At 37.2% G+C, this 24,602-nt stretch overlaps 1 protein-coding gene across 1 annotated transcript; it reads left to right on the top strand.

Moving 5' to 3' along the window:
* Nucleotides 1-5,642: 5,642 nt before the first annotated feature.
* On the top strand, nt 5,643-24,338 carry egf (epidermal growth factor). The gene is made up of 23 exons (XM_085366146.1): nt 5,643-5,769; nt 8,093-8,292; nt 9,101-9,282; nt 9,793-10,020; nt 10,156-10,358; nt 10,455-10,568; nt 11,283-11,405; nt 13,180-13,302; nt 13,994-14,119; nt 14,288-14,424; nt 14,689-14,837; nt 15,067-15,171; nt 16,903-17,126; nt 17,490-17,657; nt 17,821-17,970; nt 18,051-18,176; nt 18,264-18,380; nt 18,938-19,060; nt 19,244-19,406; nt 21,196-21,360; nt 22,725-22,827; nt 23,888-23,984; nt 24,112-24,338. Exons 1-23 carry the CDS (start codon nt 5,643-5,645, stop codon nt 24,336-24,338), a joined length of 3,480 nt encoding a protein of 1,159 aa, XP_085222272.1.
* Nucleotides 24,339-24,602: the final 264 nt, after the last annotated feature.

The following is a 24,602-nucleotide window of genomic DNA, read 5'->3' as shown; positions in this document are numbered from 1 at the left end:
TCATTTAATTACATCTGCTCTGGATCAGAGAATTAAAACACCACCATAAGAAAAGTCTTACTACTTGGTAGTCAGGTAACTTTCCATTGCAGTTATTTTGTGCTAACAAGACCAGCTCCCAAGTTAAACTAGTTAAACTAGTTAAACTAATGGGAAAGAAAAAAAATTGCATGAATCATTGCATGTATATTTTAACAATTTAAAAGTTTGGTAACTGCCCTAAAACTACATTGTTTTTCTCAAAGATAAACCTTCAAGTGAACTTTCCCGAATCTCAATTGTACAGTTGCATGGACTGACTTGATTTTAAGTGGTTCGGCTCTTGTAAAGTAGATTATTTGGGGGCAGGATATGTGCCAAACAAACATTTTTTTGCCATTACTATTTAAATTCAGGATTTTTTAAGTGGTCTGTCACTCCTTTGTAACAGCTCTGGTTATGAATTTATTTTGAAAGGCTTTAGCATAGTTAAAGAACCTTCCCCAGACAATATATTTATGATTTCCTTATTTTTAAAGCCTTATATAACAAAATAAATTAAATGTCACTACAGCACAACACATGGTTATAAATGATATCATACAAGTAATTAGCTGTATATGATCTTTGATGTCTTTTTTGATGCCAAAGTTGCAAAGTGTCAGGTATGAATATTGTGATAGTGTCAGAGAAAAGCCCAGATTTTTCCATAACATTTCCACGATCATGTTGGCTTTAAACATTAAGCCAAACGTTGCCTTTATAGAAAAGTACTGTCAGTGTGTTTGTACATAACGGACTCATTAATATTGCCACTTTATATGACATGATGTATGTATCTAATTGTCTATAAATGCACTGTGCATTTGTTTTTAATAAACAGAACAACTGTGGAATTATAAGTTGGACATATTACTACACTATATGATCTGCGTAGATAGGTGTAAAATTTTCACATGAAGAACGCATCTCAAAGCAATTTTCCAAAACCTAACAAACTGGTTAAAGAAAAGAAAAGTTGTTGATGGATTTTAATACATTTGCTTTAAATTACTATATGTAACAATATATGTCTGTATGGTATGCTTAGTGCACATTTTTAAAAAGTTTAGAAAGACATTTTAAATGTGATAATTCAATTATCAACAGGCCGAGGTAGATTTCTTTGACAAAATCAACAGGTCACAGCTGCCATTTACTCTGATCTGAACAGTCACTGGATTAAATCCTGTTTTTCTACGATACTTCTACGTTACCAGAAATAGGAGGTTGCAGAATTATAGCCTGTTGACTGCAGATGTACTGCAAATGTCAGCACTATGTCCAGGCATATTATACTCATGAATAGGCTTTTTGTGTAGGTGTGTAAAAATTATTATATGTGTTGTGGGGTCTGGTAAACGTAGAGGCATACAATGAGTGGCACCTGAACACACAATATCCTGCACCGGCTGCATGAATGTCTTCAGAAAATCAGGATGTCTTCTTGAATCAATGATTCAGAGATTAAATCCTTTGCAACTCCATCCTTACCTGGCACAGGTGATAAGGCAACATCAGGTAAGCTGGCAATTGATTTGCCTTCACCACTGGAAAAGCAGGTTTTACCACTGGACTGTTAAAACTGATGTATAGCATAAGCACTAACTTCAGGGCATTCACACTCCTCAGCCACACTGAAGAAGAGAGTCCACCTGTTAGTAACTTCTGATAAGGGAGAAATAAAATTATTTTGGCCCATAGATAACTGAATCAGCTCTTTACCCTCTCAGAGATGTGTGAAGGTGCATGGGTCTTTGCCCAACCACTCTACATGTGCTTTATGAACTTAAAGAAGGGATATGACTATGTGCAGAGTGGGTGGGGTGTCCTGGGGTGGGTATTTTTGGTGTATGAGCTATTTGTTGCATTGTTATGGACTACTACAACAGTTTCTGTACCATTTTAGTGAGAGTATGGTTTTTCTTTTCCAGTACAAGTCAAATCTGTTCCTGGTGGGAGTTGGAATCTGCCAGGGCTACACTTTGTCACAGATTCTTTTCATAACATTTATGAACTTTTACAGAATATCTAGGAGTAGCCAAATTATGGATGCATTTCTCTTTGGCGGCCTCGGGATAACCTATTTGCTTTTTGCGGAAGGTTTGGTTCTTTGGTTCATAAATCTTATGGACAGAATTTTTAGGCACAGCCAAGTAGTGGAAGATATCTAGTGTGTGGCCTCAGGATCAACTCTTTGCTTTTTGGAGAGGATGTGATCCTGATGGATTTATCAAACAGTGAACTGTAGCTCATACTGGGGTTGCTTGCAGTCTAGCATGAAGGAGCAGGGAAGAGAATTAGTACCTCGAGGAAAAGGCTGAAATACCCATTTGGGTTGAAGTTACTGCCCCAAGTGGGAAAACACCACAAAACTCCCATTTGTTTAAAGAGGATTCAATTCTAGAATCATTTAAAGAGTCTTGGAGCATGGCTCCAGTGTTCTGCCAGTAATTTGCTTTATAGACACAATGTTTGATAGTGTGTCTTCTCCTAGTACAGTGTCTCACAATGTATTAGACTAGGGTTTGATAAAGGGGCAATATATGCTGATAAAATGTGGCTAATATTGTAACTGTAGCCAATAACCAACTCTAGATTTACATTTTCTGTCAGATTTAAACCAAAAAAAAAGAAGTAATATCTCCCAGTTCTTGAGTCCCAATATATCTTCTAAACTTAGTGTGTTACAAAAGACTGTCATTATGATAATTACTCCTTGAGGGTTTTGTTTTCAGCTCTTAGTGAAGATGCTTGCTTTTGTAAAGTTTTTAGTAACTTTGGAGGTTGAAATCCAAATTAGCAGTTGCAATAAGTGTTCATTAGGCTACATTAGGCTAATGCAAGGAAGAATTTTCTCGCCAAGAACAATGGACACATTACATCTAACTGTAAGGCCAGAAGAAAGAGGATTGCCATATTGTTGTTCATTTTTTTTTTTTGGGGGGGGGGGGGGAAGAAGATTTTGGTTCCTATTTTGCAGTTATGTTATTATTAACATGATTATGCTAGTATGGAAGCAAACACAAGCATCTGAGCTTTTGTTTAGCTCCCTACATCATGTACTTCTAGAGGTTTCACTGCAGTATTTTTATAACTTTTTGTCAGATGTAAAACTTCCAGTCACTCCCATTTGTTTTTTTTTTTAGTTTTTTTTTTAATATTTTATATTTTATATTTATTTTTACTTTTTATTTCTTTCTTTATGTATGTAATAGAGCTGCCCTTATGAAGGCCATGCTTTTGCATGCAATACACAAACTACTTCACCACCAGATTGATCCTGTGTAACTGACACAGAATTACCAAAAAACAAAACACGAGCAGATGCAGCAGCGATGTTAACATGTAGTAACACACTATAGTTCTCTTTTTCTGGCAACATAAATATGTATTGCAGCAAGGGAATTGGAATTTTCTGGAACACTACTATGGTGTGGATGTAACCAGCATAATCTGTGATGTCAGCTGTGCTTCTGTCATTGACATAGCTTGTTTTTTTTTTTCACAAGCAAAATGAATACATGGTTGACTAGAACAGGCAAAGGTTTTAATGACAGCTGTCAGAGTAAGGCAAAAAGGCTGAGAGCACACAGCTGAAAAAACAGACAAAACAAAAAGATGAATCAAGAGATCAATAAAGACGTGACATCGGGGACGTCTTTAGTTTCGTTATAGGTGCTATTTACCTGAGGTGCTTGAAAAAACAACAACATTGAGACAGACCAACTGAATGTGACATGCACAAAAATACTGAAAATTGTTGACAAGGTTTCCTGATGGCTCAGGTGAACAGGAATAAATCAGACCGTGGAAACAAATAAGCCAATAATAAGGGTGCCAAAAAGGGCCGTGTTATGGTGAAGGAATATTTATAAGATCCAGGACATCTGCTACTCCCCTTTCCATCAGGAGGAAAATGCTAAATATGGTGCAGGAGTACAAATAGGAAAGGACTAGGCCAAACTACCTGCAGCCCTCTTCCGGAGGCAACTGTATTTCCTGTGGAAGCACCACTCCTTTAAAGTATGTGACAGTAATAAACTTATTCAGGGCAGCTCACTGAGGGTGGTGTTAGGCCATCTACATGCTGTGACTCAGAAGAGGCTGTTGCAAATCTTCCAATATCTCCCAACATCTACACAGTGTTCTGGCCACCCAATTAGCCATAGACTAAGAATGAATAAATCTTTTATTGAATGTCACAAGAGATGCTTCCTCACTGTGTCCATGGAGTTACTTAATCACACTTAATCAATTCTTTTTTCATTGCATTATGACTGAAACTAAAATGGTATGTTTTTTAATGTTTTTAGTTTTACAATTTACAAAAGAATCTCCCTGTGGGAATAAAAAAATCATTTTATTCTCGTCTTCAGAACTGGCAACATTTATCTTACAGAAGCAGGAGTTAGTTTTTAATACAGCTATAATAGCCACACTCTCACCGTGTCCCAGATACTGTTTCTACTTGATGATTCATAGCTATGTGTCACTGTCATCCAACACACTGTCACCTGAAGAGTAATTATGAACATTAGACTTTTATTCTTACCTCCCAGGGTGAAATTGTGGGAAAAGGTCAGTGCCCTTCAGTGTGTTTGTCTGGGGACAAGGCAACTTTCTCAGCATTATAAATCATACTGCTGCTCTTTAGTGAGGACGTTGTTCCTGACAATGTCCTAGTCATGCTGGGTATGAATAGAGGTTGTAGTTCCTGGCCTCTGTTAATTGTCATGCTGGGCAAGAGGAGGACAAACAATTTAAGGATAATCTGCTCTCTTCCACCGTTCTCTATAAATTACTCATTCTGCTCATTCCTTCTGGGAGCCAGAAGAACTTCGAGAGATGACAGTATAACACACTGACTCTTCATTCACACACACAGGACACAAAACAGAGGACCTACTGTGTATGCGGCATGTGTAAATTGCACTCGTACTGTATGTATGCCATTTAAGAATGACTCAAAAATACCAAAGGTTGATTTAGTTCCTTAATAAATGACAAATTCAGTATTGTAAGATTCTGTCTGACAACTTTCCATGCAACATCTGTCTCCTTGTCTCTGCCTACCTCCATCTTAAACAGATATCTATCTACATTCACAAAGCACACATGTAAGGGGGTGGGGAGAAAGCTAATAAGTTGTTATCATGTGGGACCTTTTTTCGTCCCTGCCTCATTTCTTGAATATCCCACATTCTGTTGGAGCACTGAACTGCAAATTCTAGAAGATCTTGCACCATTGCTGGACTTGCATGTGCAAAATTTACCATGGGGGTGTTAGGAATTTCAATCTTTGCTTCCAAAACAGACTGGCAGCCCAGGGGCCCAAAGTAGGGACTGAGCAGGATCCAAACATTTTTTTTCTGGGTTCAACACTGCACTGACAGCATTACCCCCTTATTCTCTATCTCAGTAGGGTTTTGCATTCCCTTTAGTGTGACATCCACGGGTATGTAAAGCTCCACTCTCTTACTAGCTTTAAAGCATTAGACAAAGGATGCTAAGAGTCCACAAACCTACAGTACGTAATCCTGGAGAATTTTTGTGGGCCAGTGCTGATAGTGGGAATGCTTGAGAAAGAGTGAAGAAGACCAGCAGGGACAAAGTGCAGGATTATGCCCGAGGCAATGATAACAGTAATATTGATCTATTTTATGATGCAAACCGCTGGAGCCTTGCTGCTCGGTACGACATGTTGGGATGAGCACCTATTGCAAGCAGGGAGCAACAGCAGCTGTACGGGTGAGTATGAAACCTCTCCTAACCAACAGTCCCAACTGACCGTACTGGAAGAAGTAATGTTGAAGTGTACTGCTGTCTGTGTGGTCTTTTCACTTCAAAACAAAGATTTCTAAAATACATATCATGATAGAAAATGAACTAGCTTAGATTTAAAGACAGATATTACAAATACATATTTATTTAATATTAAAAAGTGTGATTGTTCACTGTATAACACTTTGTGTCCTAAAAATTAGTGAAATTAGTGTCTTGGGTTGTAATTTCAGTTACACAAGTTCTTCTGTACTCCACATGGATATAAAGCATTCATGCAACAGCTGCTATTCAGTACTGGAATGATGCTTAGTTTAAAAAAAAATGTAATCAAGTAGAACCAAACATGTTGCTTGCATTAAACATGCTACAGTAAGCGGTACAGCAAAGTGAACTTGGCAGACTTGGCACTGTACTAAGCCAGACTGTGTTTGTGTGGGTGTATCTCAGGTTGAGTTTTTGTGGAGTACCACAGAGACGTTACTTCAAAAATACAAATGGTGATGACCAAAAAAACCACATCTCAGCAGGACATAAAATATTAAGTGCAGTACCGTGATTTTCATCCAAAAAATAATAACACTCCTGTCTACCAAACAGAAGTCAGCTACAGAACATCATGCGCTGATCTGGCAGCACAGATTTTTAGGAATACACGTGCAAAGCAGAGTCATAACAGGACCTTTTCACCTGAGCTACATAAATCTGTTGCCCAAACACTGTGCATGAAACTAGAAACTATGTTCTACTACACTACATATTCCTTAAATATCATCACTGTTTTCAGCGTGTATTTGGGGATGCTAATAGAGGTATGTGATATGGCTGCAATCGTTTAAATGGTAACTTTAATTTATTTTGTGTGGTAAAACAAAATGTATGGCATGACCTTCAAGCAATAATATAATAGTATTATTATTATAGCATTTTTTTAGTTAATATAATTAATTAATTAATAATTAAATACCTAGTCATTATTGATTCAACAAATCCAGTGCTACCATATAATACTAGCACCTCAGCTAAAATCAAATATGTGACAAGATCTTTCAACAATTTCATGTTATAGTGTATATTGTTATTTAGCCCAATCATTTTAGTTACTGTATAGTGATGTTTATTGCAGAGTTAACAATTCTTTTTTTCATATTCTTGCATTTCTTTGTTTTTATAGGTAACTAGTCTGTAACTATGTGAACTGAATTATCATCTGAAATGCCATTAAATACATGTTACATCAATGCAAAATAGTAAATCAATGAAGAATTGATGAATTGTAGTATATTTTGTGTTAGAGTTCACAAATAAGTCCAAGTGACAAAGCTGAGTCAAGAATCATACTGACCTTCCAGTGAACTTGTCAATCAGTGATTCAGCAGGATGCATCCTAGCAACTCATTAGCAATGGCAGACATTTCATTATGTTGTTTGTCTGGTTTTGCTCATTGTTTTCTTCATTCCACAGAGTTAAGAGCGGCGTCTATGGTTGCATATGACAGTGTCATTACCTTGCCAATGTCATTGCTCACTCCAAGAGTAAAAAAAGAAAGTTTAGTTCTAGGACAGCTACATTTATCTGACAACAAATGCACAGCAATCATCCAATATACAAAATCAGAATATGTGGAAATATCATTGTTGATCATAACTTCCCAGCAGAATCCCAGAGTGATGTTGTGACCTGAATCAAAAACCTTTTAGAGGACACTAACTGCCTTCCCCTTCATTCATTGCAGAGTATTGTCAGAGTCAAAGGAAAAAGCAAAAGCTATTTGTTGCTAAGGGATGAGGTTTTACACAGAGGCAGCTGTGGTTGCCTTGAACTTCCCATTGCAGGGATGAATAGGTTTTTTAAATCAAATAATGTGCCAAATTGAACGACAACAGCAGCGACACAAAGAGGGGGGCAGGAGCTATTGAAACGTCAAATGCTGCCATAGTTACCTATATATACTGTGGATTTATTTGGTTAAGATAAGAAAGTAAATATGCTCATTCACTGTGAAAATTATAAAAAATTTAAAATGTGGCGTGATTTGTGACTTTTTTGTGAATTTCCTATTAATTAAAAATGCTAAATGTTTGCAATTATATAATTTTTATATTTTATATAATGGCATTTTAGTCTGTTATTGTAAACCTCACAGAATCATTAGTCACTAAATCTAAATATTGTTGAGTCATTATACAACTGTGTTTACTTAAGATATTATTTTTACAGAAGTAAGGCGTTCAAATGATCTTCACTGTAAATGTTTAACTTTAATAACGTGTGTAATGATTTGCTAAGCTTCACAGCCTTTCCTGATATTTGGCCATGGTAAAGCTATTCATCGGATGGGCCTTAATGGCAAGAATCACAGAAGGCTTGTGCCTGGCGTCGGAAGCTCTATCCTGCTTGACTTTCATTTCAAAGAACAGAGAGTTTACTGGGTTGACAGGCACACTGGGGTCATCTACAAAGCATCTGTGAAAGGAGCACACAAACAGGTGATTATGTAACTGTGCCCAAGTGTAAGTGGACTTTTTCTCTGTTTGATTGTTTTCCTGTGTGTGTAACTTATTAGTGAAAGCCTTTTTATTTCCATGCTAGACTAAAAGGGTGTGCACCATTTTATTACAAATTGCTGAATTATAAAATGACAGGTTATTTTGCAAGTTTTAAAACATTTTACGTACTACTACTTAGTATATCCTTTGGATGACAACACAAGAAAATTTGATATTTAAATTATTTTTGTGTTTTGTCTTAATTTACAAGTAGATTCCATAACAATGTTAAGATACAAAACTACCAAATATTTGCATAAAACTACTTATAATGTGCTCACAGTCTGACCAACGTTTCACACACTTTAGAAAAGTCACTCTAAAAATCCCAACAAACACATTTTTTAAACCAGTAAAATAAACAACAGCAGACCTATTTTCCTTAATTTTTGCAAGTATAATGGAAGTAACGTGATCTGCTTTATATGTGCTTTTCTGAATCATTTTTGATCTTCTAACAAAGAAACTTCCAAGGTCCCCAATAGTGTGAAATGTCAAAGTATGGAATACAGCGCTAATAAGACTTAATACCCCCAAAGCTAACCAGCAGCTTAGGATCACTTTTAATGATTTAGGAATTTTTAATAACCTAATTAGTACAGCATCTAATTTGGAGGCTTTTAAAAGATCTTTCAGAAACTGTAATTACCATAATTAAATTGTTTAATGTTAATGTTATCCTGCATTGTTCTGGAAACTTTCAGAGCCGCAGATTTAAAATGATTAATTATGAATGCTTCTTTTGCAGAAACTGTATTCATATGACAAACACATCTCTGGCCTCGCAGTGGACTGGATTTGGAACAGCGTATACTGGACAAGTGGAGAAAAGGGGGAAGTAAAGAGAATCGATATAAATGGGAAGAAACAGAGGACTCTTTTAAGACACTTGACCCAGCCCAATTCTATAAGCGTTGACCCCTCTAATAGGTAATCTATGCAGATGTCATAATGACAGCAGTTTTTTGTTTTGTTTGCTGTTTTTCATTTGATCCTTCCGATACTATATGGAAGGATCAAATGATATAAAAATTGACTGACTGACTCTCATATACCTCTGATCAAGGACAGCAGTAGGAATTTACTTCCCTTCAGTTTGGCCTGATGGATAAGCAACACTGAATAATTTCATTTAAAAACATTTTTCATGATTAAAAAGTGCCAAGAGCATATTTAAATTGCTTTTTACATAACTTATTATCGTACACTTCTCTCAGGCTTTAATTCAATTGGGCTACAGTTTATTAAGCATTACCAAAAATGAGTTATGAGTCTCCTGATTTGGCAGGCTTAACATATGAGGAAATGTCTAAGCAGTGCCCTTACTGGAAGCAACTAAGTTTCCATATTTCATAACAGATGCAAAGCTAACTTCAGAAAAAAATATTTTGGAAAGGCTCATTGCAAAACCTTTTTTCCCCCAAAACATGCATATTGCAGGTTTCTGTTTTGGTTATCTGGGGGGATGTCTCCAAGTATCCAAAGGTCTGATGTCACAGGACAGATGAAAATTACACTAATTAAGATAACTGAACAACTGAGAGCACTGTCGATTGACCGAGTAGACAAAAGACTGTTCTGGGTTCAGTTTGGGCCACAAGGAGAAAGTGCCATTGCCTCTTGTGATTACAATGGGAACGCCCTACACACCATGAATCTTCCACTTCAGTGAGTATTTAGTAAAAATACAATTTGTTACTCATCCTTTAACTTTGTTAATAAAGAAAATGTAGATCAGAGTGTTGATGTAAATGATCAAATAAGCCAGTTGAAAGCCACTCATTATGTCTTCTTTTTTATCAGGTCTCATTCAGTTGGAATATCTGTTTTTCTGGAGCACATATACTACACCGATTCTGAGTCTCGGGTTATAAAACAAGTAAACAAGTACACTGGTGGAGAGCCACATGTTGTTAACATAAAACAAATGGGTAAACCTCCAGTTGATATCAAGATCGTGCATCCACTTAATCAGCCAACAGCAGACCCGCTATCACCATTTCCAGGTTACAGCTCAACATTATCATACATTTAAAGTTCTTCTTAGTTAAATGAATTGTGTTTATATTCTAGATAATGTATCAAGCAATCACTTCCAACAGGTTGTGATGACCAAGGTGGCAACTGTGTTAACGTCTGTTCCAGTTTGGCAGACCAAGGCGTTTGTCAGTGCAGTGAAGGTTTTGTTCTCAGTATGGAAGGCACTTACTGTAAAGGTTGGTATTAAAATAAGAAGGCAGTTACAAATACACCAGCAAAAACACATTTTTACTTTAGTCAGAATAACACTGGAAGCTACTTTAATCAGCTAAGAATAGGAAAAGAAGGATACTAGACACTGAACAGTAGAAGACTTCCTGATCTGATGACATTAGTAGGGTCAGAATTTGGGATAAATAACATGAAAGCCAACATAGAGTCATCCTGTCTTCTATCAGTGTTCAAGGCTGTGGATGGTGTAACAGCATTGGGGATATTTTCTTGGTGTTCTTTGGTCCTTAGTACCAACTTCATTGTTCAAACACCATTGACCATCTCTATTCCTGTATGACCACAATGTACCCAACTTCTGATGGCTGCTTCTAGCAAGATAATGTAACATGTCACAAAGCTCAAATCATCTCAAATCAGTTTCATAAACATTACCATTCAGTTCAGCTGAAAGCCCACTACAGTCACCAGTCTCAATTTAGAACAGCACCTTTAGGATGTGGTGGATTGGGAGACTGGCATCGTGGATGTGCAGCCAACAGATCTGCAACATACTTAAGGCATGTCTGAAGCCCAAAGGGGCCAAACCTAGTACTAGCAGGGATCACTGTTACAGGGGACAGCCACAATTAAAAGGACTTATATATAAAGCACAGAAAACATAAATATTAGCATCTACTTGCAAAAAATATTACCATCTTTGTCTGTGTGTACCATAGATGTAAATGAATGTGCCCACTGGAATCATGGCTGCTCGCTTGGTTGTGAGAACATTCCTGGATCTTATTTCTGTACCTGTCCTAAAGGATATGCCCTCTTACCAGACAGGAAAACATGCCAAGGTAAAGTATAACCATGTTTATAATATCAATATAGCTTTGTCATGTGTTTTACAGTGAAAATAGAAAAAAAAACAAGTAAAATGTATATTCAAGATCTGAACATGACTAAAGCTTGGGTTGCAGATCTTCTTTGTGCTGCTGTCAAAGGTGGCATTTATCTACCAGATACTACTTTGACCCTAGAAGGCTTGAGGGTCACAGGCCTCAAGACAGACTAGATATATGTGAGCTGACAATTGTGTGTTAGGTCACTTGGGTCAAAACAAAACACTGAAACTTTGTCCAACTTCTAAACATTTAAGAGCACTGAGACGATCAGGTAGAACAAAGGACATCACGATAACGCGATTATTTTTGGCTTTCAGCTAAAAGTTCATTTGTCAAGGTCATGTATAAGAAATAATTATTTAGTTAAATAAACTTGGATTTTATTTTATTAAATTTTATTTTTACTTGTATGTAATTTTGACTTAAATTTGATGATTTTTTGACATTTTTTCAAACATTTATAGTTTCTGTTTTTTTAATTTCAAGATATAGTAAAACTTTTTTAAAAAAAGTATATTTTTATAGTCAGATCATAATCTCTTTTCTACTCTCACAGCAATATGCTCAAGACAACAGGAAAAGTTCACAGACAATGAGATTAGATGATGAGGTGACATTTGCAGTAGGGAACATATCTGGTCAGCAGCTTTGTCTTTCTAAGCTGCTTAGCTGACAACCTTTGCCAAGGTCCAGTATGAAACAAACATAGAGCCAAGCAGCAGGTTAGACAATGGAGATTACAACAGAGTTTACTTGGTTGCACAGACGACAGAAGAACTGTAGTTATTTACCTACTTGAAGTGCCATTTTTAATTGTTTTATATAAAGACAAAAAAATGAAAAAGCAGTAGTTTTACCACATGCACTGTTGACATGGAGCGTTTCTGGCCTAACTGAAAGGTTTAATGGAAGACTATAAAAAGATCTGAAATAAATTTAGCCATGATAAGAAGAATAAACTATCCTATTGTTTACTGTACAAAACCTATATATGAAATAAATGCAGAAAAAACAGCAATAAAATATCACATTATACAATAAATGATAATGTTCTCAGTAAGATAAAACTTAAATGACTTGTGTTATGATTCACTTATGATGATGGCCACTTGTGTCCTCTGATACATCTTTACACGATTCATACTTTATTCTTATAATTCTGCAGCATAAATAAAACGATAGACACTTGAGTAAATGAGTAAATCATGTGTCTTATAATATAATACATAGAAAACTTAAATGTCACATTTATCTACTGCTTTTTAGTACTGGTACATACTCACCTCAGGATCTCTGGTACAGGAGACCCCATGTGCCTTTTAACTAGCATTACATCACCCTCAGTGTTTGGGTTTGACTTTCTTATCACACTTTCCACTATTTTGATAGGATTAGAGCTGACTTCATCAAAGGATTTTACCAGAACAGGGGCTAAGAAGCTTGCTGTCCATCCGGCTGATCCACAGTCTACTGGCCCAAAAATAGACTCAAGTCTATTTTATTTACATGGAGCATCACGTTGCCTTTATTGGCACTATGAATGACTGTAAAAAAATGTAATTAACTCACATCAGTTTGAGTTGAAGTTCATGTAATCTTTATGTTAATCTACATGAATCAAATCCATTTGATTTTTTTTCTTTGATTTTTTAATTGTTATTTTATCGTTAAAAATCAAAGATTTCTTGTTTTTATTTTTGATAGAACTGTCTTTTTTCTATTACAGAAATCATACCATGTGAAAGGAATATGACAAAGTGCGGCAATGGGTGCCTGTCAACAGGAAATGGTGCTGTCTGTGTTTGCCCTGAGGGATCTATACTACAGGAGGATGGACAAACATGTACTGGTATGGCCAGTATTACACCACTTTGCCCCATGTTCCAATACTAAAATCTACCTTTTATTAAAAAATTATATAAATACACTTAGTAAAAAAATGTAGCGTTAATAATATTCTCATTTACAACACTAACCTTATAGTATATGGCTAACATACAGAGTATACACATACTGGATTCAGTTTCCCATTACGTTTACATTTTAACTATAGCATCGTAGTAAAAGAAAAGGAACAATAGCATGAATCTATCAACTGACTGAATGACAGTTTAATGGAACATATTGGTTGCTCATTTCCAAAAAACTAAGCAGCAGATACAGTGCCTACTTTGTGATTTGGAGCCAAGACTGTATAAATATTTCATGAATAAGAGTTGAGTTGATGTGGTCAAACTGAGGATAGATGGATCAAAGAGATGAATGTGCAACAGTGTAGTAACTGTTGTAATACTTTCAGTTTATTGTGGGCCAATATCTTGCATCAGTTTAGAATATAATAATTAAAATGATTAACTTTTTTATGCATATGATTTATTTTGCAATGGATAAACTGGATTACAGTGAAATCTGATGCCAGAACCAGTGTTGACACAACATAATTTTGTGTTAAGAGTAAATACTGCAACTAAGCAAAGGTCTGTTGAATTTTAACAAATTCATAAGCTTAGCTGTGCCCACATTGTTTTTCATGGTTCCAGGCTGTTCATCTGCAGATAGAGGAGGATGCAGTCAGCTCTGCAACCCTGTCACCCCTGTAAGCTGGGAGTGTGGCTGTCTGCCTGGCTACCAGCTCCACCAAGATGGCAAGCACTGCATTGCAACTGGTGAGTCAAACAATGGCATAGCAGATAGCTGAGCTACATGTGCCCACAAAGACACACACACCGTCTACCTTTTTGCATCTGTTTCCAATGCAAAAGTCAAAAAACACAAGGTGAAAGCTGCAGTGCATTTGACCACGAAACACTGTATTTTCTTATATTTTTCTTCAGGACCTCCATCTTATCTACTAGTTGCTAATCTAGTAGATGTCCGGAGAATTAACCCTGAGGGCACTGTGGATCAAATCTTGGCAGAGGAGCCCAGAGGAATAATCGTAGCTTTAGACTATGACCCTGTCCAGAACAATGTAAGATGGAAAGCGTTCCAAGAGTATGAGTATAAGGTCGAATGACTCATTGTAATAGAATTGAGTTAAATCAGGAAATGATTTTGCTATGGATCTGCAGTGTCACCCAGTGGACAAGCACTGTAATGCATGCCCCTTACTATTACCTCATTATGCTTGTTTGGACAATGATCCACATGTTTTCCTTCCAGTTTATATTATATAATTATTCATATTTATATTATAAATGCAAGTATTCATAAATGATATATTTTGCATTTAAAGGTGTACTTTGCAAGTACAAGCCAGAAAACAATTGAGCGAGTTGACATAAAAGGTGGCCCAAGAAACATTCTCATCTCTGATGGTTTGGATTCACCAGAGGGGCTTGCAGTTGACTGGGTTCATCGCAAGATGTACTGGACGGATAAAAGGTGTGCAGTGTGTGTAAGAATTACACAATGAAAACAGTTTCTTCATACAGTGCTGGTCATTTGCTGTTAGTAGATGTTTGCTTTCTAGTTCTATTCAATTGTCTATCTAAAGTTTATCGTTTAGGTCACACCCAGCTTTCTTAATCTCTTTTAATCTGAATGAACTTCATCAGGAAATAACTGACACTGGGGAAATTAAACTTCTGCATGCACATATTTTGCCCCTCAGGCGGTCAACTGTTGATTGCAGTACTTTGGATGGACTTCACAGGGAAACTATTGTGAGAAAAGGTCTGGAAAAGCCAAGAGGAATCGCAGTTCATCCTCTTGCAAAGTGAGTATAGCCATATGCATCACTCTTTCACCAATACAATTGACTAAAGACTAATCAATAAACAACAAATACCACATTAATAATTACCAAGCAGTTTGATTAACTTTGACTAACACTCACCAGAGTCAGTTCATTAGGTACACCTTGCTATTGCCAGTTTGAACCCGATTTTTTACCCCCATTTGTCTTTAGAACTGCCTTGCCTCCTCATGGCACAGTTTTACCAAGCTGGAAGCACTAACCACAGATTTTGGTTCATATTGTTACAGTATGTTAGCATCATACACTTGCTACAGATTTGAATCTCCAATTTCACCACATCCCTAAGATGCTGTACTGGATGGACCATAGAAGTCATTGAGTACAATGAACTCAGTGTGTCAGGGTTCCTGGGTCGTTGACCCAGTGTTTTCAGTTTAGTCATGTTCTCTGTTTAGTTTCCATATGTACACATGTCCTGTTTTATGATGTCAGCCCTTTGTCAGTCTCTGCGCATTATGTTCTAGTTCCGCTTCCTGTGTCATTAGTCGGATTATGTTCAGCTGTGTACTCACCGGTCTCCAATCGTCATCATCATCAGTCAGGGTATTTAAGTCCTCAGTTTCCTTCTGTTCACCGTCTTGTCATTGATGTTGTCTACTTCGCACGTGTGTCCAGTCCAGCCAGCCAGTTCAGTCATTTCAGTCTGCCAGTCATCTTATGCTCTGCTCATCCGTTCGTTATAATAAACTCCATCAACCCTCACCGTGAGTCCTGCGTTTGGTTCCCTTCCTCTCATCCACACACGAAGCCCCTGACACATGAAAACTAGCATTAGAAGATGAGTATGCTGTGGTCATATAAGGAGCCACATGGCTAACAGCAAAAGATGTTGACAACAATGCTGAGTTGGTCCCAAAGTGCACCAAGAAAATACTACCCCACACCATTACACGACAAGCAGCTTGAATTGTTGCTACAAGGCAGGATGGATTCATGCTTTCATGCTGCTTACACTAAATTCTGACCATTCATCTGGCTGTAGCTGCATAAACCAAGACACCAGGTACTGTTTTCCAGTCTTCAGTTGCCCATTTTGTGGAGTAAATTGCATCTTTAATTTCATTTTTCACCCCTAGAGATGTTTGTGTGGGGAAATCCCAGAAAATGAAGAGTTTCTTAAACAATAAATATTAAATATTTACATTAAAAATTGGTTAAAGAGATATACCTAACAAAATGGATAGTGAGTATATAATCTCACAGTGATCTGGCCAATAAAGGTCATGTTTTAATGACATTTTAAACAAAATATTTTGTAACAATGAATATCACAAAAAGATATAGATGATTTGTATATACAGTGCTTAACAAATTTATTAGACCACCACCAAACTAAAATTATTAAATTATATCTTCAAATTTACTGTTTTACAAAAAAAGCATACAATGCAGTAAAGCACATCATTATTTTTTGAATAAGATGCCAAATTACAGTTATTTATTTGCATGCCTGAAAATTAGTTTTAGAGGTTGACTGTTATGCTTGAACAACTGAAGACTTCTCAGAGTAGTCCAGTTTGGGTTTAAAGACATGAATTCGGTTCAGTTTTTTCAGATTTCTAAAATATTTGTATTTTTGTTTTCTTTTTATCACAGATGGTCTAATAGAATTTGTTAAGCACTGTAAACAGGTGGTTTAATAACTTTGTGTACCACTTGCTCTCTATTTCTTTCTTTTAACTTTTTGAGGAAGTTATTCTGGACTGACATAGGGACCCATCCTGTGGTGGAATGTTCCTCCCTGGAAGGGAGAGACCGTGCTGTCATTGCTAGGACCAACCTTGTGTCGCCCACTGGCCTGACAATTGACTTCACAGAGGACCGAGTATTCTGGTGTGATCAGAGGAAAGGCACAATAGAGACTGCCGCCCTGGATGGTTCAGATCGACGAGTCCTGTCAAAGAACCAAGTAGGTGAGGTTTATGTGAAATGTATATATCTAAAAAAGCAGATATAAATGCATGGGGAATAAGAATTTCATTGTTGTAAAATGAATATGTAAGTTAATATATGATAAGTTACTCTAGGATATATGACAGATAATTAATACTAAGTATAACTGATATAGTACAGCTGTCCTACTAATCTTGACTCAAATGGCAAAAGTATACCTCTTCTTAAGTTAACTTTCTCATTCATAGCATCATCCACAATTCAAATGTGAGAAAATCCAGTTTAACCAGTATCACTGCATTTACAGCTGAACACAAGCGCCTCTCACCTGGAATCACTGAGTCAACTCAGATTTTCTTGCCGTCTGCCCTAATTTGTTCCAGGCCAACCTTTTGATCTTGCACTATTTGAAGACAGGCTCTGGATCTCTGATCAGGAACGCCACCAGCTGACCAGTGTGCATAAGCGGACTGGGAAAACATTGCAATGGATCCAAGGGAGCATGGTGCAACCAGCATCTATTGTTGTAGTTCATCCCCTTGCTAAGCCAGGTACAGAGGAACAACCATGATTACAATGATCTAAAAAAACAAGTGCCATGCATATTTAGATACATGCAGATTGGACACATGTGCCAATAACAAAAACAAGTGGCACACAGCATCCATCAGTTCTAAAGAATTCCTGGGCTTATACTTCTGTCCTGTTTTTTAGGGGCAGATATGTGCCTTCACCTGAAGGGAGGTTGTTCCCAGGTGTGTGAAAGCAAGATGGGTTTTGCCCACTGCTCTTGTTTCTCACACTATATCCTATCAGCTGATGGAAAAACTTGCTTGACTGTTGACGCTTCAAATGGAACAGCAGGTGATGTATCCTGTGTTCTTTTCTACACAGTGTAATGTGATGATAAATTTGAATGTTTTCTTTATGTATTAATTTTATAGAATATGGAAACAGTGGATCAGTTGATTTAACACCTCTGAAAAACAAAACATTTAATACTGCGAGCTTGCCACTGACAACTGATGTAAGCAGCCAGCCAACTTTCTTCACCGACAAAATGATTTCAGGTAACAGTGCACCTTGAAAGGCGTTCTATCCACTCAATATCTTGCCCAGCCTAAATGTTACGTTTGCATATGCCCCCTCTCTGTCAGACCAGAATGAGTGCTACTCACTCCGCTGCGATGTGAATGCACAATGCCTGCTGAATTCTGGTCACCCAAACTGTTTATGTCAAGAAGGTTTCACAGGTGATGGACAGTTATGTGTGGGTGAGTATACCTTCAATTATACTGGGAATATGCATTAGAGAGATGAGGTAACAGACCCTGAAATAAGCTTACGGGATTACATTTGATACAAGTGAGCTTTTTTTTAATCTCACCTACAGTAGCAGGGATCTAGCAGAACTGAGTTTTGGATTTTGAAATAAAATTCAGAGGTAGGGTTGCTCTGAAAGTAAAGGTAATGGTATTATTCAAGATAAGCCTTAATGGAAAAAGTCAAAATGTTCAAAAAGTCCTAAAACCATCCAGTAATTCCTCCTATCGTTTCCTTGCAGACCAGTTGAAGTGTTTTGAGATTATCAGCTGAGTTTGTTTGCAAAGTAGGAAGCATCGAAAAGACATAGTGTGGCAACTTTGTTAAATTAATAAAAACTTAACTTTTTTCACTGTACCAGGCCAGGTTATGGAGGATTTAAAAAAACAAACAGTAATTACATTTTATTTAGCTAGTAAATAATGTCACAACATTTTTTCGAAGCTTATGATTCTTCTTATTTGGTAAAATTTTAGGTTACAACTTACTGCTCCTATTTTTGTCCTAGATATTGATGAGTGTAACCTGGGAATCTACAACTGTGACAAAAATGAAGAATGTCAAAACACTGCAGGGAAATACTACTGCAAGTGCCTGGCTGGATACTACAGCGATGGGCAGACATGTCAAGGTGATCGTTTCCTTTTGTTAACATATCCTGGGCCGTATTGGCACATTCTCATCGTCTATCATTATCTTATCTGTGAAATCAGATAGTTAATTTAGATTGAATACAGTGTTTATATGAACCATCTCTTTTAAGCAGTAGAAAATGAATCTAAGTTAATGAACTTATATCTTCAATTCTCTCTAGAGTTGGAGTCCACATCACCATGGGTGACACCTGGTACCTCTGCTGATGTTACCACCAAACGCCACAACGGAAATGCAGAGAGTTGTCCTGCAACCTATGAGACCTACTGTCTGTACCATGGTGTTTGCTTCTACTTTCCTGAATTGGACTCTTATGCCTGCAAGTAAATAAACCCGCTTGTCCTTCTACTTGACCCATGACCCCATCCCACCCCTCATAACTGTTTGTTTTTCAAAGAAGGGCTCACGATATTCATATTAGGGCTGTGCGATACCACATCATGTACAATACTGCAATTATAAATTATTACATGATATAAGTGTCAAATCATAATACCATTGTATTGGAGCAAAACTCTTTAAAATCCCCTAGTGTGCACAACAGGGAAACAAGCCATGTCTTGTTTCCCACGGAGAGCAAGACTTAAACAACATCCAACAATACCTAGCAATTTGAAAAATATGAAATAAAACTGTTACAGTTTAAGGTGAAAACCAAAAAAGGTATCTTAAAAGAGGCAAAAACATACCATCAAGTATAACCTTACTACAAAGGAGTTGATATTAGCAACCTAAATGTAAACAAATGACTCAACCAATCTTTGCTGGTGCACTAACTAAGTGCACTCCATATGACAGGAAGAGCTGATGATGGATGGAAATAATGCAGTTACATGGTGGACATGCACGGCTTTAAGCAACTGGTTAAAAAGATCGACCCAAGACACAAAATACAACAAATATTCTTTGGTTTTATGCGACATTGTGCAGGGTGCTGAATAGTTACAAGGTTAAATTACTTTAATTATTGTTAAACTAAAGTGTTAAGCAGTGATTTTATAGTTTAACTTAAAATTTCCAAGCACCTCCATACTTGGCTACTTCTGTACTGTCGCTGCTATTTTACTATTATACTGCTGTTGGCGCCTTGCTTCAATAGGGTCTCTCTTTTTTTAAACAGAAATATGATTATGGCAAATTTTATTAAATATTGTAATATAAATATAATAATTATATAATCAAATATTTTCTCAAATATTCAGATATATTCATGCAGTCCCACTGTTAATTAAGACAAGAACACTTAGGTGAAAAGTATTTTATGACAGCTGACAAGCAGCAGGTGTCACTGTTGTTCCATGATTAAAGCCCACGCCTCACGAAAGTGTTTACAGCAGAGACAGTCTACTTCTGTCCATGAAGTATGCACTTCAAATCAGATCAACAAAAATGTAAATTATGAGTTCTAATGCACAGACTTAAAAATATTTCATAATTTCAGTGGAAAGCTGCAGATAATGTATACACATTTAATACAAATTATAATGAAAACATATATTTAGCAACAAAAAAGAACAACTGCCTATGAGTGCCCAAACAGGTTGAAGAGTTGAAGAACCCCCAAGTGGTATCTGGTCTCTGAGATAGTGGGCAGAAATGTCAACCTGGCACTAGGTATGGATAAGATTGGCCCCAGGATGCTGACAGTTCTGCACACTTTTGGACCAGCTTGTCTGACCTTTTCAGTGATCTGTCGAGTTCTCGGGGGGTACCCTTGGCACACTGAGGGGGTAGCTGTTTTTTTTCCCCCTCCAGTGTTTTCCAATGATTCTCAGGATTATGAGGATCATTTGAAAAACAAAATAACTGAATTATTACTGAAGCCAGTCAATTCCATTTTTTTCACTAACCTTATGTCATATAACTCCAAAACCTGTGACTGTAATCTTCCCTGTGTATCTGTTCTATGAAATCCAATCCAGTCTTTCAAAAACGACATTTAATTTGCCAAGGGAGCCCAAACATTTAAACACAAAACTAAGCAGTTGCTTAAGCAGTAACCGTTTTTGAATTATAAAGTAACTGGATGTGTTTTAAACAAGTTTGTCTTAAAATATAAATTGTTTGCAGTTAACCAAAAATGATTCCTGGATATGATTTTTTGTCATGCAGTTGTGTATCAGGCTACATGGGGGAACGATGTCAGTTCAGTGACCTGGAATGGTTGGAGCTTCAGCGGGCTGAAAAGGAGAAGAAGAGGAACGTGGTCATTACAGCGTGCATAGTGGTCCTCGTTTCCTTGCTCTCTATCACAGCCTGTGTCACCTACTGCTATGGGTAAGAGAAAAAAGGGAAAAGGAGAAAAAGGAGGCAGCAAAAAGTAAAAGGGGAGAAAAAGGAAGGGAAAAGAATAGACAATGGGTAAAAAAAGAATAAGGACAATGGAAAAAAATAAAAAAGGAAGAAAGTAGGGAAATCAAAATGATCAAGATATGCTATTCGCTGTGAAAGGATCAAAAGTGACTTCCTAAAAAGAAAAACAAAAAACATCTATGAATATTTAACTATTTCCTCACTAAACATACTAAATATACTATTCAATTTGTATGGGTTTTATTAGACTGGTAAAAATGAGAATCATGTCTTCATCTTAAGGGACTATCATGCTTTTTCTAACTGATGGTCAAAAAATAGACCAGGGAGGACCTGCTGCTGTAATGAATGAGCTGACAGCATTTAGAGATGTCTATCAAACCCAAGATGCATGAGGCGTGTAATGCCGGTTTCTCAGTACGACAGCAGGGGGTCAGGGAGCACATCACACGTGGAACAAATGACAGCATGCAACAGTGGTTAGCTGAGTGAAGAGCACGCATAAACTACACACTGTGGCCCCTCCTCCTTTTTATTTCCACCTGAGATGTTTCTAAGTAGCTGATTTGTTTTATGGTTGTTTCGCTGGCTTATGGACAAGGCTGTTTGGCATTCTACACTCTTTTGACTTACAAAGCACACTACCTACTACATCCTAACGTTTACACTCTTGGTTCCCCTGTGGAAGTGGCACGCTTTCAATTACATGGTTCGTTTAGCTTGTTCTACAGCAATTACACATAAAAATAGGTCATTTCTCAGCTACAAAATGGAGCCGGTGAGGTATGACCCCAAAGGAAACGCTACATGGCCGCCAATAGCTCTGCCTTAAATTGCCTTCTGCACTTGACTGCAGGTGCACTTGTGCGGTTTTTGAGTTTGGTAGTTTGGTTTCCCCTGTAATAAACACACAGAGAGTACAGAATCACACTGTACACAAAGATAGAGTCTAAAGAAACAACTGAAACTTATGAGCACGTAGAGTAAATGCACACACGGCCTCCGGCTTGGTCTATCACAACATTCAGATGTATTATCTTTGGTCAACATTCAGGGGGTGAGATATGCAGAAAGCTAAGAAACAAACATTAAATAAATCAAATGTGGTGAAATTATTATTTTATAATGCAGTGATAAATGATGCTGTGAAGGGCAGTACACAGCACAGACACTCATTTCTCATCACGATGAATTTGAGTACACAACTTCTGTTATAACCTATATAAATCTTCTTTAGGTACCTGACCTTTTATATTTCTGTGAGATAAACTCTCCATGTGTATATTATTCTATACATAACTTGTGCAGATTTTATATTTACTTTTCAGAACGAGAAAACGCTTCCACAAACAGCCATCAGTGGATAATGTGAGTGAGACCAGCATGACGGATGAGAGCATGTCAGAGACAACCACTACCACTGTTCCTCGGGTAAGGCCATTATTACAAAGCTCGGTCATTAATACATACAGTTTTTATGTCATGCAGTAATATAATACATCAATGTAACAAAAAGGACAGTTAAAATTATGTTGTTAATTCCATTATGTGGGCTTTTCAATTATTTGCCAGATGGGGAGAAAGAAAGAAAAAACAGTCAAACATGCCTTGCATTCTCCTTGATGTTGGACTGAAAAGAAGAGCTTGCGAGTGTGTCCTCATTAGGATACATACTAGGGCTGTGCGATATGATAAAATATAGCGGATGACGAAATTAAAACATCTATCGTTTCATATTATACGCTATCATTTGTGTAGATTGGTCAAACAGAAGGACGAGTCAAAACAAATCGAGGACCTTATTCCTAAACGATGGGCTACCTCTGTAGCATGGACATGGTTTGATTATGAAAAGTCTGACACCTACCAGAAAACTGCACTCTGCAAATTATGCCGCAAACCGGTCCCCACCACAGACTGGTGGGGACAGAAAATGCCGGCCGTTGCAACTTATATCTAAAAATATAGTTTCATGCATCGGTCGAAACACTTGACTCCAGGTACATGATGCCCAGCTGAAAACACTTAACACAAGTCGAGCACTATTTTGTGATATATACTGTTATCGGGGTGAGAAATGTCCTATATCGAGATATGAGATTTTGGTCATATCACACAGCCTAATACATACTTATGTCAGTGTATGGGACTGTAGCCTAGGGTTTAATTGTAATTATTTTACAAAGCATCTCAGATCAATGTAAAAGTAATGGAATGAGTGGTGTAACAAATTACTTTTTACGCAGAGTAAATATGTAATGGCAGTTCCCAGCAGTCATAACATTTTTGTTCGCTTTGAAAGTAACATTAAAGACTGCAGTTTAAATCCCAATGTCTTATCAGAATTATATGAAATGTTTCTCTTTGCAAGAGCAATTCATGTCCATCACTCACTCTGGGAGTAGGTAGGCTGCCCCCCCCCCCCAAAGAAAAATGCATAAAACTTTTAATGTTTATAAAAACTCAAACGTCTTAATGTATAAATCTGCAGTTCTACATTGTGGCAGAAAATGGTGTTGAAGGGAAGGTAATTCCTGCCATGGGCTGTCCAAGGAGAGCTGTGTGTACATCCTGCTCTTCAGAAACAGGTACCTGAAACTTACATTATTCATATTATATATGTAAACAACTCCAGTGATTTTTCTAACTATAGTCTAAATTCATTCTTATACAAGTTTTTTTTTTACCAACTGCTTAATTCCGCATTTTTTCCAGGTGCCAATTCTGAAAGTGATGAGTCAGGAAAACTGTCCCAGCACAACAAAGGTTACGAGTGTTCCATGGTGTCTGCTGCTGCCACTGGAACAATGCAACCCACTGTGCACCTCTCAAGTCCATCACTGTCAAGCTGTACATCTTTTAAACCAACAACGTTACCCCAGACTTCGGGCCCAGAGTCATGGCTCAATGGAAACAGCGTACAATCAGCTGTTCAGCAATGAAACATTAAAAAAATAAAAGCTTTTAGAAATGTATACGTTTGTTTGAGAAGTCAAAAAATATCAAGCGCAAAGTTTAAAAACATAAAAATATCATCATTATAGTTTATGAGAAGAGTATGCCTCCTCAGATGAGTATGGCCGAGGCAGTTTAACAATAAAAAAATACTGACCATGTTTCTTAGCAAGGTGGTCCAGAACCAGCTTCAGTATTTCGGCACTGAGTCTCTGAGACTCTGCTGGAGGGATGGCATGTTGTTCCAACTG

Source organism: Diplotaxodon limnothrissa, linkage group LG2 (assembly GCF_057381915.1).
Source record: "Diplotaxodon limnothrissa isolate DT_005_m linkage group LG2, D_limnothrissa_male_GT1.1, whole genome shotgun sequence".
NCBI lineage: Eukaryota > Metazoa > Chordata > Actinopteri > Cichliformes > Cichlidae > Diplotaxodon > Diplotaxodon limnothrissa.
Note: the sequence above shows the minus strand (reverse complement) of the source record. Positions and strands in the feature narration are given on the sequence as shown.